At 34.2% G+C, this 16,226-nt stretch overlaps 1 protein-coding gene across 1 annotated transcript; it reads right to left on the bottom strand.

Annotated features, from left to right (window-relative positions):
• Positions 1-12,818: 12,818 nt before the first annotated feature.
• LOC141605010 (uncharacterized) lies at positions 12,819-15,705 on the bottom strand. Its single transcript, XM_074423639.1, has 3 exons — positions 13,728-15,705; positions 13,093-13,494; positions 12,819-12,976 (listed from the first exon to the last, which is right to left on the bottom strand). The coding sequence occupies exons 1-3, from the start codon at positions 15,700-15,702 to the stop codon at positions 12,963-12,965; spliced, it is 2,391 nt and encodes a 796-aa protein (XP_074279740.1). The 5' UTR covers positions 15,703-15,705; the 3' UTR covers positions 12,819-12,962.
• Positions 15,706-16,226: the final 521 nt, after the last annotated feature.

Below are 16,226 nucleotides of genomic sequence, written 5' to 3'. Positions count from 1 at the left end.
TTTTTAATTCTCTACTCTATCTTTTAATAATACGTAGGATTAAACACACAATTCACTTCTCTTATTACTACCTTGTATTTGTGTATAAAGTATATATGTAAACATTTCATTAAGACGGAGAGTATATAATATTCAAACTAAATTATATTATTAATTTTAATCTTTGGATGTCTGGTCTCTTTTTTAGCTACCTTGCAAATTAATATTTGTGATTACATAAGGGTACGCACTATGCCAATCACTAATCAAGCCCGTATTGTCATTAACGGATTAAGAATCTGATTTGCTCTTCTTGATTGTACCATATTTGTGATTTTTGATTATATAAAGTTAAGTCAATAACTAATCAAGTTATACCTAAACTCAAATTAAATGCATCTATATGCGATGTACATACTTAAATTGAGATTCTATAGCTGAATTATATAGCTCTATTTTATAAGAAAAGCTAAACAATCTTTGTCGATCGATTATGATCTTTAATCTATTTTTTTTATCACTATTTGTGGTATAATAATAGTAAAGTAGTTCATAAAAGTTGGAGATTTTATTTCGCTTGAAGGTTCTTCGTAAAACTTGGTTTACAAACGGCCTTCAATATCATGGAAGAGTTAACAACTTGAGGATAGATAGTCTTTTCTATTACGTCATCTTTTATCTCTATCCTACTAAAATCATATATTTCGTACTCCCTCCTATTCCGGATAATCGTCCCATTGTCCATTTCCGTCTAGTCGGGTAACTGTCTCATTGTCTATTTTTGGAAAGTGTTGTGTGGTCCAAATTCAATTCCTTTTCCGTCTATTCACATAACTGTCCCATTGTCCGTTTTGTGTGGTCTAAACTCACTTTCTTAATTCTTGTGCCATTTTTACAATGAGACGGTTATGTAGAATATGAGGGAGTATAATTTTACTAAAATTCAGGTCGTAGATAATATAAACAATTAAACACCCAAAAGCTGATCTGGACGTAGAATTGGCAGAAGAAGATGTGTCAGGCAGGGCAGTTGAGGTAGTGGCAGATGAGGATGATGCTATACGCCCCACAAAAGGCTATAGAATAGGAATAAATACTTACCTTCAAACAAAACAATAGGGATAAGTGGAGCAAAAGCAAGTAGTTCAAGATAGTAGTTCTGGTTGAATGACAACAAATCAAATGAAGCATTACCTGAGCAATAACAATCATAAACGACAGATAGGGCGTGGTTCGCAAGAGCATGAGGAAGAAGCGTATTATTGATATCTTCATCCTATCAACAAAACACAAGAATTCCATTAGTAAAGGCATTATACAACATCTTGTAAGTTATCATACCGTGAAACTAAAGATTGACAAACCAACATATTACTAACAATTATAACAATTAACAATAATAATTATAAGAAGCTAATATCGAGAAAGGGAGTACTCCTATATCATAGATTAGTATTTGTGATTAGAATTTACGCACGTAGTGTTTATATATACCAAGAGATTAATTTGTATTCTACTCCAATAGATGTTGTGCAGTTTGTGTCTAATATGTCTAACCGTAAAACTATATCACAAAATTAAAAACTTGTCTTTTCCATCTAATACAATAATTGCAAACTTTATCAGTTATTTTTTTAATAGTTATTTTAGTTATTTAGCATATCTATTTTATTAACGTATTTTGCGAAGGTTGGAGACTCTAGAATCGCTCGAAAAAAGCTTCCTTTATTAATATCTAATAGATAGATTCTAGAGGTAGTAGTAGAACAAGATTTTTGTGCTGCATTCATTGTTTTGCTTGGTCCCTCACTTGATCACTATTGTCTTCGCCTACTACTACTCAGGCCTGGGATAGTCATTGATTGGTATAGTGAAATGTCGAAATGCTCATTCGGTAATGCAAATTTACCGAATGAATTGATTGGTTACTGCCAACGAAATGAGCTCCCCAATAAATGGAAGGTTAATGTGGATGTAGCTACCCTTGTGTAGCGAGTGATCGTTAGACGTTTTGGGTGTTTTGTCTTTCGGACTATTCATCTTTTGTTTTAATTTCAATAATGTTGATTAATCTATTCATTATTAAGTGAATGTAACGTATAAAAGCCGAGTCCGAATCGTTTCTAGATAACTACTCGGCTACTCCCTTCGTCTCAATCTTTTATTTACATTAATTAAAATACTCCTTAAAAAGAATAAAAAAGGAAACAAATAATCGAGACATTAGTGTCTTAGAAGAGTACGGAATATTACGTAATCAATTCAAAGTAAATAAATCAATATCTATCTATCTATATTAATAAAAGAAGCTTTTTTCGAGGCATTACAAAGAGTCCAATTTTTAAGAATGACTAATATCTATAAATACTATTAAAAGGCTACCCTAAAATGTTCAATTAAGTCCACGTAGACAATGCCACGTAGGATAAAAAAAGCCACGCAGACATTTGAAGCCCACCTCAACCCCATAACCCAAATGTCACATACACATTCATACCCAATTACCCCGTCTCTTATCATCACTGTTCCTACCGACAACGACAATCCCCCTTTTTCCGCTCATTTTGCTAACCGGCATTAATTTATTATTACATGACATTAATTTAATTCATTTATCTATAAATTAATTTAGTTCACTTATCTATAATATTAAAAGATATTATCTATATTCTTAAATGATTTTTGTATATTAAATATATTGTTTTCCCAAATTTATGTAAACCTTAGAAATTACATCAAAATTTCATAATTTATAGTCAATATTGACATTTTAATTGAAATTTTTGTGATAAAACATTAAAACATGTTAATAAAATTTATAATTTATAATTAAAATTGAAATTTTTAAAATAAAATATGTTAATAAATTAATTAAAACTTATTAATTAAAACTCTTCATATTACTTACCACCCACCATTTTTATTAACATTTTTTCCTATTTAATTCATTTTTTTTAATTAAACACGGAAATAAATTGATTAAAACTCTTCATAATACTTAACACCCACCAAATTAATTAAATTTTTTTTCTATTTAATCAATTTTTATAATACAATATGTTAATAAATTGATTAAAACTCTTTATATTACTTAATAGTTAACACCAATAATTTTCATTAACATTCTTTCCTATTTAATTCACCTCTTGAGTTTCTCGGCAATCAATTATCTAATTAAATAATACGACAAAATAAATTAAAAATAAAATTAAAATATTGGAATTTATGGTTGTATAATGGCTATAAAACCTATAAAACCTATAATAGTTTCTATCTATAAAATCTTATTAAAAGGCTAACAAAAAAAATGTGACATTGCAAGTTTAATTGTGATGTGACAACTTTTAATGTGACATGGTAAAAAAAAGTGATATTGATTACCAATTTAAGAAAATTAAAAAATATAAGGTAAAAAAAGTTAAAAAAATATAAGGGATAAACAAAAAAAAAAAAAAAAATTGTAAACCATTGATCTCCTCTCATAATTTTTTTATTTATTTAATAACCATTATTTCCTTTATTTAATGAAATGACCTTTTAACTTTCCCTTCATCATTACTATATATACTCCGTATTTATGTACCATATTTTTTTTATTTTTCTTTCATTCATAAAATTTTGAGAGAATTTGTAATAGAATTTTTCATATATATAACTATTATATTCACCCTAATTTTCAATTTTATTCAAAAAATAGCACCTAAAGTATACATAGAAAAGTAAACTAATTCTTTCATTTTTCATTTTTCTTATGTTTTGTATTAATTTGTTATTATTTTTTTGTGTTTGTATTAATATTGCAGGAGAATGAATTTCCAACTTTATTCAAAAAATTGGTAGGTAAGGTCTAGCTAAAGAACTAAATTAATTATTTCGCTTTTTATTTTTATTATGTTTTGAATTAATTAGAATCTTATTAGTTACTTTTTTGTGTGTATATTAATATTGCAGGAGAATGAATTTCCAACTTTATTCAAAAAATTGGTAGGTAAGGTCCCCCAGTCGTGTTTATTTATTTACTTTTTTTTTTAATTATTTGTCAGTGGTTTTTTAATTAAAATTAAACAAATGATTGAGAGGGGGACTACTCCATATAAGTTATTCACAAATTAAACACTTATACACAATCAATTATTAACGATCCCGTGATTTTCACGGGCTCCAAAACTAGTTATTAATTAAATAGATAAATATTATTATGTGAATTTGATATGAGATACAAATTGTTAAATACTAGAATTGGATAAAACCTAAAAGGCGTGGCGGGTTCCACGGAGGGCGAAACTAGGGCGTGAAGCCACTCCCGCAAGTGACTCCACTCAGCCGAGAACGCATCTCGAGAACCAGAGACAAACAATCACAACCATCAAACAGCAATCAATCAACAACCGTCACAATACCAATACGATAATAATCAACAATCACGAAACACCAACAATGCATTATGAGACTAATACTGAGTAGGGGAACCCTACCTGAAAAGCAACACAATCATCAGACGATCTAGCAGCTATCTCTAAACCTTTTCTCTACGAACCCTTCTCTTATACACATAATCATACAATCACTACCAAATCAACATAAACATAGAAAACCCCCAATCCCAAAAATTAGGGTTTAACCAACTTTGACGAAATACTATAAAAACGGTACGTAGATCTTACCCTCGACGCAAGGATCACAACGGTATAAAGAAAGGTAAAATCCGACCTTCCAAGCTCCGGGATTTGCCAACAATGCGATTGATGCGAAGAACGTAGTTTGATTTCTCTTTTGAAAGTAATTAGGTTGTAAAAGTGTTTAAAGAAAAGTGACGGAAGTAATTATATACTTAATCACATTATTAACAAAACCCGAGAAATCATCACCCGTAAACCGGCTACTCGATCGAGTAGCTGAGGTACTCGATCGAGTGCCCCCTTACTCGATCGAGTATCAACGTTACTCGATCGAGTATCCAACAGGTCAGAAACTATTTTAAAAACGCAACTCACCCTTACTCGACAGAGTAAGGCCTACTCGATAGAGTACCCAGAGACTCATAAAACTGTAGTATTACAGTCTTCCCTCCTTAAAAAGAACTTCGTCCCCGAAGTCAACCCATACATAAAAACAATCATACTAACTCGACCAAGACACAACAACATAGCTAAGAACTCAAGAACTCGACCAAACATAAAACATGAACTCTTAACACCCACTCCACCAACTATGTTTACTTCCACAACATGACTCACGATATCGTATCTACCACATATATATCTCTCACGACACCAACTCCATACATAACCAACTACCATCCTCTAACGCTGCTAGCTCCCTAATATCATCCACTATCAAATCCAATATCAAGACACTCATAGACATCAAACGGAATGTTACATTCTACCACCCTTAAAAGGAACTTCGTCCTCGAAGTTTACTTACACTCATAAACATTATCATCCAACTGTCAACACTAGTGAAATATTCTCACACTCCTAAACATCACACTACTACAAGCTCGACCATGGCCTTTTACAACATCAACCACAAAATATTCAACTTCCTTCTTTATGCTACACCAACCCTCTACAGCGAATATACCACCATATGCACAACCATCAAAATCTCTTTTATCGCATCCTACTCCTCTTAAGATAAATGTTACGTCCTCGTAACTCACTAATACTAAATCCTAGCTATATCGTCTCATTATCCTCATCACCACCGCATGTCAAAGATAACCACCTATAATCTAAACACTCGCCATGCATATATCCAAGGCTCTCTTACTTAAACATTTCTCATACCTCAACTCATTCGGCACACCACCTAACCTATACCATAAAACTCGTAGCAAAATCACCATACTAACTCTCCATTATTACTGCAAAACAACATACCTCTCTATGTAAAACACCTATCTCCCAAAAGAATAACTCACGATCCGCACTCGTTACGTATACTCACACTAGATCCTCAAGTTCTTTCTTTCATTACCGCAAAACTCATACACAACTTAACATGCCACTAATTCCCCCAACACCCTACACTCACTGTCTCAACAAAGGATTATGAACCACCTGCATCTTTCAGGTCATTACCACACATGTTTTACGAATCACTTGCCATTACTATGTCCACTAAAGCCTTATCTAGGACAAGATCAAAATTACTGTAACAACCTCTCACAACCGCGTCTCATCAACAGAATATCACTATACCATGACAACAACGAAAACATATACAACTCTATTTCATATCATACTCTACCCTGATTCCCAAACTTAATTGGTAAGAAACATCAATAACAAAACAACTGTCTATCTGTACAAACTGAAACTCACGGGAAGCAACATCAAACAAAACAACAATCTATGTATGACTGGTATGTACTTTTGAAAACTCGTATCATAATCATCCCGCCTACTCCACCACAACCGGTGACGGCATCGCAACACCGCCACCAACAGTCACACCGCAGTGCGAAAATACCCGCATCACAACACTATGTACCGTGCCCGGATCACCACCTGAGGCACAACAACCACATCGATAGACATCACAACTGCATACAATTCCATAAACGCTGACTCAGAATAACTTCCCAGACAAGAAAAACTTACTCAAATCCACTTTACTAAATCATAACGCAACATATTTTATGAATTAAACAGATAATAACCTCATGAATATCATCCCCTTACCATATCGCAGATTGACATGTATCATGAATACATACAAGTATAACCAGTCATGCCAGATCACTCAAATTATTACCTTTTTTAATATCATTCAATTAGATTAGCGTACCCAACATGCATTACAGAACATTCAAATAACAACTTTATGATAATCACACCATACCACGTCTTGTGAGGTCAAAACCTCACACAAACATTTATATATATCACGGACCGTAATCACATCCAACCAAAGTCAATCCCGATCACGTAAGTTACCACGATAAAAGTTACGTCTCACCCGAGCTTAACTCGTATACACCTCATAACATATTCTCCCATTCGCATATCCATCACCCTCTGCCAAATGTAGCCACACCATTAATACTCAACTACTAACAACCGCCTCATATAACCACATCTTATACTCTTTCATAACCATACTTATCAATCTGGTCCCTATAAAATCAACCTCTTTAGAATTGCTACCTTTCTAATATACCATCACCCTTAACTACTAGTCACAAACCATAACACTACCACTGTCCGGACATCAAACCTCTTACACTCATCTCTAAATATCACGTTTTCTTTCCTATCTTTGGTTAACATCCCAAATAACGAACATCAAATCCATCAACAAAATTACCTCAACATTCTTCCCAATACTATCCCGAACTGTATCGTCATCTAATTCTCCACCAAAATCTCATAGAGTGCAGATACTAAATCAACCTCTTACTCCCTTAATTCCTCAAAACTCATGATTAATCATGTTGTCCTGAAACTTCTGTATACCCATTAACTAATATCCTCATGATAATATCATAAATCTCGACGATTCCTTACTTCTATATCACATAACTCTGGTCAACATTTTTCTCAACTTACTTTTATCCTTCTTTTCTCTTTACACTCAACAATACCAATTAATAGTTCAACTCCTTATTCCTTCTAGCTAACTCTTTAGTAATCCAGTTACCCTTTCGTTGCTCCAAAACTCAAATTCCATTATTTTCTACCGACATCATCTCACTCTTTCTTACCATGGATCTTCTCTTATGGTCACTCTTGCTCCAAAACTCAAGTTGAGTCCGAATCGTTTCTAGGTAACTAATCCCTTCGTTCCAATCATGTGTTTACCTCAATTAAAATACTCATAAAAAAGAATAAAAAAAAATAAACAAATAATCGGGACTTTAGTGTCTTAAAAGAGTTAATATTAAGTATTCAATTCAAAGGAAACAAATAAACAATAATAATCAAGTGGTATTAGTCCAATGGTAGTCGGATTAAACTTTAAAGCTTGCAGAAATGCAGAAGTTGAATGGTCACGGGTTCGACTACCAGCTGGGGCGAGGATCACTTGGCCACTACAACCCCGAAGGGGTGGCTTACATGGTCCATGTGGTGGTGCGGGAATGCATGAGCCCGGGGATTCAACCCCTCGTCATCAAAAAAAAAAAAAAAAAAAACAATAATGAGGAGTTCATGATCAAATCACAAATCCATTTAGTTAAAGGGGTAGCGCTCGTTATAGATAGACCTATAATATAGGTGCGTAGAGGTGGCAAATGCTCAATCTGGTTGAGTTTGGGTTGGGTTATTTTGGATTTCGTCACACATTTTGGGTTATGTTGGGTTATTTCGAATTTTGGATTTTATTTTGGGTTTGGTCACTTTAGAGTTTTGATTGGTCATTTTGCGGTATGTGTCATTTTTGATCGGGTCAATTTCTGCAGTTAATGTATTACTAGATTGTATGCCCGGGCAACGCCCGGGTAATATCTAAACAATACTTTCAAAATGTTTATCATGACATTACTATTTAAAATTAATTGCTTTTCCAGACCCGTTTTAAACTTAAGACGGATAATACCTTCATAAATGAGGATTTGTGTTTCAATAAGTTATAGTCTTTGAACTGATTGAAGTCATTGGCTTGAATTTGCGAATTGGACGTACGAAGTAACTTTTAATAGAACCAATGTTATGCTATGATTATTAAAATAATCAGATTAGGGTAGTTTAGTCATGAAAAATCTAAATATATAGTGCAGGGCAACTACATGTACGGGGTATTTACAAACACAAAATCTCATTATAGACGGTCTCTATCCGTCTATAATGAAAGACGGGTCAAATACAATACCATTTTCCAAATAAAACAAAAGACAAGTGGGGTGATGGGGCCAAAAATATCACCATTTTCATTGTATTTGACCCGTCTATAGCTATAGACGGATATACCCGTCTATAGCAAGACTAATTGATTTACAAATTCTGAGTATTGATCAGGAGCATTTGATACGGGTTCACCAGTTTATTTATCAAATCTTTATAGTTATATAATCACAATCGTTATACAAATCGTATCGAATAATAATACAAATTGACAATATCATTAAGATACTAATAATATTAAGATAAGAAGAAAAGAACAGATACATAAATTTATTCAGAGCACAGATGAACACAATCATTAGTAAAACCCAACATTTCATTGGTTACGATCTATCATAGATGTCAAAGTGCAAAGTTTTAATTAGGCATCTTGGCTAAAAAGCATACACATAAACACACATTACCTTAGGCTTCTGCATGTTCAAATTAAATTTGAGGGACCTTTTGTAGAATACATACCTACAAAAAAGGCAAATGGAAAGCAATTAGAGAACGACAAAATAAGGAGAAAAAGAAAAAAAATACATGGAGGCTAATAATCATGGTATGGTAAACGATGAGGCAATAAGGGATTATATATGCAAGTAATTGTGTTTGTTTACAATTGTTATTCTTAAAAAATTAGTTGACTAATTAATTTAATATCCATTCCAATCAATATAACTGTAAGTTTATTGTATATTTTACATACTCCCTCCAATTCGCTATAATGTTCCCTATTTCCCAAAACGGATTATTCAAGTAATGTTCCCCTTTCCTTTTTTGGTAACTTTTTTCTCTTATTTTATTCATTTCTCTCTCCTATAATCAAACTCCACACAACTTTTTTACTCCTATTTTATTACTTTTCTTAATGTTTTGGCCCCACAGCTCATTATTTAATTCCTATTAATTCATCTATCTCTCCTAACATCAACCCCACCAATGTCCTTTATTCATTTTTAATAGTATTTCTTAAGTATCGTGCCAAAAGCAAATGAGAACAATATAACGAATTGGAGGGAGTATAATTTAAGCCAATAAAAATAATAGCGAATGAAATCGCTCCAAAGTAATAGCCAATAAAATCACTTCAAAAGTTCCTCTTTCAAGTATATATATTGATATTGATACAATTGGTTGTATATACAACTTATTTAATGTAGTTGAGCTTTGTTATAAGGTTATCGAGCTCTACTACCAAAATTATCGAGTTATGATACAAAGTTATTGAGCTTAACAGAATAATTATTAAACTCAATAACTTCATAAAATAACTCAATAACTTGTAAAATAGCTCAACAACTTTGCGTAAAAGCTCAACAATTTTGAGACGGAACTCAATAACTTGTAAAATAGCTCAACAACTTTGCGTAAAAGCTCAACAATTTTGAGACGGTTGTACAATGCTACTATACAACTGGTTGTAGGATAGTATTTGTCGCAGTTAAAAGTTAAAACACATTAATCAGTACACACATTATTTTAGGTAGGGTCAACTTGGGTTTTGTGTCATATTCGAATTCGGTATTTTCAGGCTACTCACGGATCTCGGGTTAACTAAATCGGGTCGGGTCATATGTTTATCAACTCTACCAGCCGTACGGGTACAATTTTTGCTTGGCGCGAAGGGCAATGGAAGATTTTGTGAACTTCGCAGTGAATCAAATAGAAAAACTGAAATTATAATCAAAAATTCAAAACCCTAACTTTTTCAATTCAAATTTGAAATAGAATTAATTATTCAAGTTCAAAATTAAATTAATTCTGGAATTAAGAAGACTGGAATCTCCAGGATGATTAGGTATAAATTCCTTCATTTTCTCAAATTTATAGAAGAATGATTTCCTGTGCTAGTTCCTGCGGTTCATGTTTGCTTAGTGTTATCAATTATATGATTCCATGAATTTGAATTTAGTTTTATTAGTTGATGTTTGTAAACCCCTAATTAGTAAAGCGTAGCATATATAGAATTGTTTATGGACAAACGGGTTGGCGGCGAGGCTGAGGATTGCTTTCATTATAATTCAAGGATATAGTGATTAAGGAAATTGTGCAATTAATTAATTAGTGAACTCTATAATACCGATATTTCTAAAAGTTTATAGGCAGAAAAGGGAGATTTATTTTTGTTGTTAAGGCCTCGAAAATAGAAGTGGAAGATGAATTCTCAGGAGTTGTATGCAGGCAAGGCAGATGGTATTCAAGTGTAAAAATGTATGTCGAACATGTGAGAAGGCTTATATAAGATTGAAAAAAAAAAACTTTCTGTAGAATATTTCATATAATCGTAGTCTCTTAATAAAATACTCATTTTTCCCATTTTGATTTCTTTTCAAATTAGCGATTATGATAGATAAAGAAGCTCACTGACAAACAATGATCTGAATACGAGTTAATAAAAATATAGGGAACCAAGTTAGCATTAAGCCAGAAGCTTACTGAGTTTCTGCATCAGTGTTTCACTGTTTTGATAGTAATAATCATTTGTTGTTGGCAAAAAGATCTATTAACAGAAGGACTCACAACATCATTACCTCGAGCAGCATAGCCAATTGTGCCCCTGACTCCTTTGATTTGAATGTTGAGGTCTGTTAGAAAGTTTGCTCATCCATAATACTCAACATGAGCAGCTCTGTCACTGTCTAGCAATATGTTGCTTGGTTTAAAGTTGCAATGCAAATTGGAAATTCACGATCTTGGTGGACGTAATTGAGTTCATGAGCCACATCAATTGCTACATCAAATCTTTCATCAACACTCATGTTTCTATCCACTCCACGCAACCATCTGTTTAGACCCACAATTGGTATGAACTCGTATACTCATTTCTCTGAAAATTAATACATGGTCAAGCTGTTATGATGCTTACAAGATTCCTATGACGGACATTCCTCAACATGTTGCACTCTGTCATGAAGCTCTTAGATGCATTATGCTGTTGCAAGTTGAAAACTTTTACTGCATTCGTCTTTGCAACCAAAACCCCCTTTTAAACACGGATTCAAGAGCGGAGATCCCATCCCAAGAAGGTCTCTAAAGAAAAACCAGCCATTGCTTTAATAAACATGTCGTAAGACACTTTCATAGTTACATTCCCAATCATTGAACTTGATAAGACGTCTTTTTTTTCCATACATGTAACATATATCCTTGCCACCATGAGCACCATACCAACAAGTGTGCCAAAAACATTTTTCCCTCCTTTCCTTCTCAAACTTAGATAAATGAAGTAAGTTGTTACTCCACAAATCCTGTTATTGCCAGCAACAAAGACCGCACTCTGAATTCGTTGAACCCCTCCCTCAAAATCGTTGTAAGATAAGTCAAGGTAATATAATATTGGAAATTTAGAGCCTGATCCTATCTTGATCCAGTCCAAGCTGAGCTCAATACGGACTAGATTAAGAATCAAATTAAATCTTGACCAGTCTATATAACTTTCCGAGCCAATTCCGAGCTTTAGATTTTTACAATTGGACAGTTTTACCCCTACTCGCTTGTAAGCTAGCTTAACTAATTGTCATTAGCTCTTAACTTTGAGAAACGAAATATAACAAACCCAATGTTTTTCATGTTCGAAATTGAAGATTAAGAAAGCTGCAAGTACTGACTCGTTGAGGGTGTGTTAAATTGAAGATTAAGAAGGCAGCCAGATTGTTTTTTTTTTTTTTTTTTTTTTTTTTTTTTCCCTGAACCTTCTTTCCACCGGAGAAGTTTTATTTTTGTTATTGCAGTTCATATTTGCAAAATGTTACTCTAATAATATAATATGACTTGTTGGGCATAAGTACCATTGAATACAATTAGTCATAAATTTGCAAAATTTAGGTTACACTCTCAGGCTACATTAGTTGATGATCAGGAAGATATTGGTACCAAAAGTTGATTTTGGTATTGTTCTTCTAATATGATATGGTATGGTTGTTATGCTTAACTCAAGAAACCAGCTAGCCTAGGAAAAAATATACTCCGTAAGACATAGAAAATTATAAGTAGTAGAGTACGGTAGATTTTAAAAGCTAACAAGTCATTAGTCATGTTTATTGCAAATGACAGAAATTAAAAGCTTTTTACATTCAACTATGGTAGATTGTAGTCTTTATAATTCTATCTTGAGACTTCTATTGTGGACGCTTGTTTCCCTGATTAAAATCAACCTCGGGCCCCTGTAACGATTAGCAGTACAAGTAGAAATAATGTATTGTTAGCAGAACTTCTAATCAAATTGAAACTTTCAGAATAATTCGTTACTAGTAAGCTCATGGTATGTCTAATGATATACCTCTTGCAGGAAGGTTACGCCTGTTTCTAGCATTGAGAAGGTTGTCTCTTGCCGATTGAAGCCTGCTAATGGTATCGACTATTTTCATTCGTTCTTGTGGGAGATGATTCGAGCACGACACACCGACGCTTATCACAGCAGTAACGCATTCCACTCTTCGTTGAAGCTCATCTTGGACTACCCTTGGGTCTTCGGCTTCTTCAGTGAGATTATCTTCTTCAAGTGATGGGTCTACAATTTGCAAGACTTGGTCAGGTAATGCTGCTTCTGCATGCTCATGAAGATTGTAACCGTCATTGAACATGCTGGCTGTTGGACTCTTTCCTGTAATTAGCTCAAGTAGCAATATGCCATAGCTGTAAACATCACCACTTGTAGAGGGTTCACTTCCAAGGCCGTACTCTGAAATGTGAACCCAATGACCAGACTTAGACACATAAATGGGGAGTAGATAGATAGGCAAGCTTTAGAACTTTCATTTACTATGAATATGTGTTGACTAGGTAAGCTCACTAACCGTATGAACTATGAAGTGGTCTAACTTCCATTTTAACATCAAGTCCAGAGGATTACAGAGTTTCTGAGTTTTGGTCTTTTGATGATAATATTGTAAATAAGAGTGACACTATTATTACCTGGAGCAGCATAGCCTATAGTACCCCTGATTCCAATAGTACTACTTTGATTCGGATGTCGAGGTTGAGTAAGAATCCTGGCTAATCCAAAATCCCCAACATGAGCGACCATGTCATTATCCAGCAATATGTTGCTTGGTTTCAAGTCGCAGTGCACTATTGGAGTTTCACACTCATGGTGGAGATAGCTAAGTGCCTGGGCCACATCAATCGCTACATCCACCCTTTGAGCAAGGCTCATGTTTCCATCCACTCCAGATAACCACTTGTCTAGACTTCCATGAGGCATGAACTCATATACTAGTGCTCTAAAATCGTTCCTTTGAAAGTCAATACTGGAGCAAGCTGTGATGATGCCTAACAGATTCCGATGACGGACATTCCTTAATGTGTTGCACTCTGCAATGAAGCTCTTAGATGCCCCATGGCGTTGCAAGTTGAGAACTTTCACTGCAACCGTTTTCCCATCCAAAATACCCTTAAACACAGATCCAAAAGAGCCCGTCCCAATTAGGTTCTCTGAAGAAAAACCAGCCGTTGCTTTGAGTAACATGTCGTATGACACTTTCATAGTTACATTCCCTATCATTGAACCTCTTAAAAGGGGTGTCTTTTTGTTTTTTGTACATGACAGATATATCCCCACTCCCCCTATCGCCGTGGCCACCAACCCAACAAGTGAACAGATAATTATCAAATTAATCTTTTTCCTGCTTTTATTCTCATTGCACTTAGGTAATTGCAGTTGTTTAATTCCTCCACAGAGCCTGCTATTGCCAGCAACAAAGACCGCACTTTCATTTGCGAATAAGGAACTCGTTGGAACCCTTCCCTCAAAATTGTTGTAAGATAAGTTAAGGTAATATAAATTGGGAAATTTAGAGAAGAAGGCTGGAATTGGTCCAGATAAATTGTTTTGAGAAAAGTCAACTTGTTGGAGGCCAGCCAAAGAACTCAGTGATGAAGGAATATTTCCATGAAAGGAATTTCCATCCATGAACAAGTTTTGAAGGTTGGAACAATACCTTAAACCATCTGGAATGACACCTGAAAACTTATTGTTAGACAGTTTTAAAATTTCCAATCGACCTTGTTTACTCATTGTCGAAGGTAGGGAGCCTTCCAAATGATTATGATGCAAATATAGTTCAATAAATGAAGCAGGTCCTTCAAATAACTCATTGCCCAAGGTTCCATTGAGTTCATTGTATGATAAATTAAGGTATAACAAGCTTTGGCAATTCCCAAGGCTTGGAGGTATACTTCCTTCCAATAAGTTCTCTTTTAAAGAAAGTTCACTCAAAAGTGTTAAATTGCTCAGGGAACTAGGAATTCTACCTTTTAATTCGTTGGAGTACAAATGGAGTACTACCAATTTGCTGAGCTTTCCGAAATCCTGAGGAAGGGATCCCGTTAATTTGCAGCCACCCAGAGATAATAACTCAAGATTGTTGAGATTGGTAATACCTTTTGGAATCTCTCCACTGATCGGAGTATCTACTATAAGGAATGATTCCAAAGAAGTGGAGAGATTGGCAACAGATTCGGGTAATTTTGCTGAAATGTGATTTGGTCCCAATTGTAATGTATCTAATTGGCTGCAGTTAACAAGTGTAGCTATAAAGTTGATATCGCCCTCTAGGTAGTTATGTGCAATATCTAACCAATTTAGGTTATGAAAATTCCTAAAATCATAAGGAACCCTTCCTGTAAAACTATTATAACCAAATGCAATAAATCCAAGTGCTGTGTGGTTTAGTAAGGTGATTGGAATTAATCCCGTGAAGTTGTTAGACGCAAGGTTCAACATTTTCAAACTAGGAATAGTGAAGCCAATATTTGTGGGAAGTTCTCCATGTAGTTGGTTGCCAATACATTCTAAAATTAAAAGGGAGGAGAGATTAAAATGGGACGTGGGAAGTGTGCCTGAGAGTTCATTTTCTCCAACTTCAAGGAAGGTTAGATTTCGCATCATACCAATGCTGTTTGGTATAGTTCCCGTAAATGAGTTGTAATCAGCATTTATTGATACTAGAGAAGTAAGGTTTTGTATGGTGTTAAAAAGAGGGCCCGTAAGATTGTTATGTGTTACAAAAAGATCTGTTAGCTTTGACAGTGCTCTTAATCCTTGTGGGAGTTTTCCCTTAAGCTTGTTGTGACCTAAGGATATAGTTCTCAGGTTAACACAATTAGATATGTTTGGTGGAATCTCACCTACAAGGTTGTTGTTATTTAGCCATATGTCATGAAGCCTGAAGAGATGAGTTTACTGTGTGGGGATTTTGCCAGATAGACTATGACTATTACTGTAAAGCCAAATAATTTGAAGGAAGCTCAAGTTTCCTATGAAAGGAGATATGGTTCCGGCCAAATTGTTAGAACTCAAATCTAATACCGTTACTCTATTATGTTTATGCCCACAAGTAACCCCCTCCCAAGAACAGTGGTGAATAGAGTTATTCCATGAGCTTAAAACTCTGTTGGAAGGATCCAATAGCT

Source organism: Silene latifolia, chromosome 10 (assembly GCF_048544455.1).
Source record: "Silene latifolia isolate original U9 population chromosome 10, ASM4854445v1, whole genome shotgun sequence".
Classification (NCBI taxonomy): domain Eukaryota; kingdom Viridiplantae; phylum Streptophyta; class Magnoliopsida; order Caryophyllales; family Caryophyllaceae; genus Silene; species Silene latifolia.
Note: the sequence above shows the minus strand (reverse complement) of the source record. Positions and strands in the feature narration are given on the sequence as shown.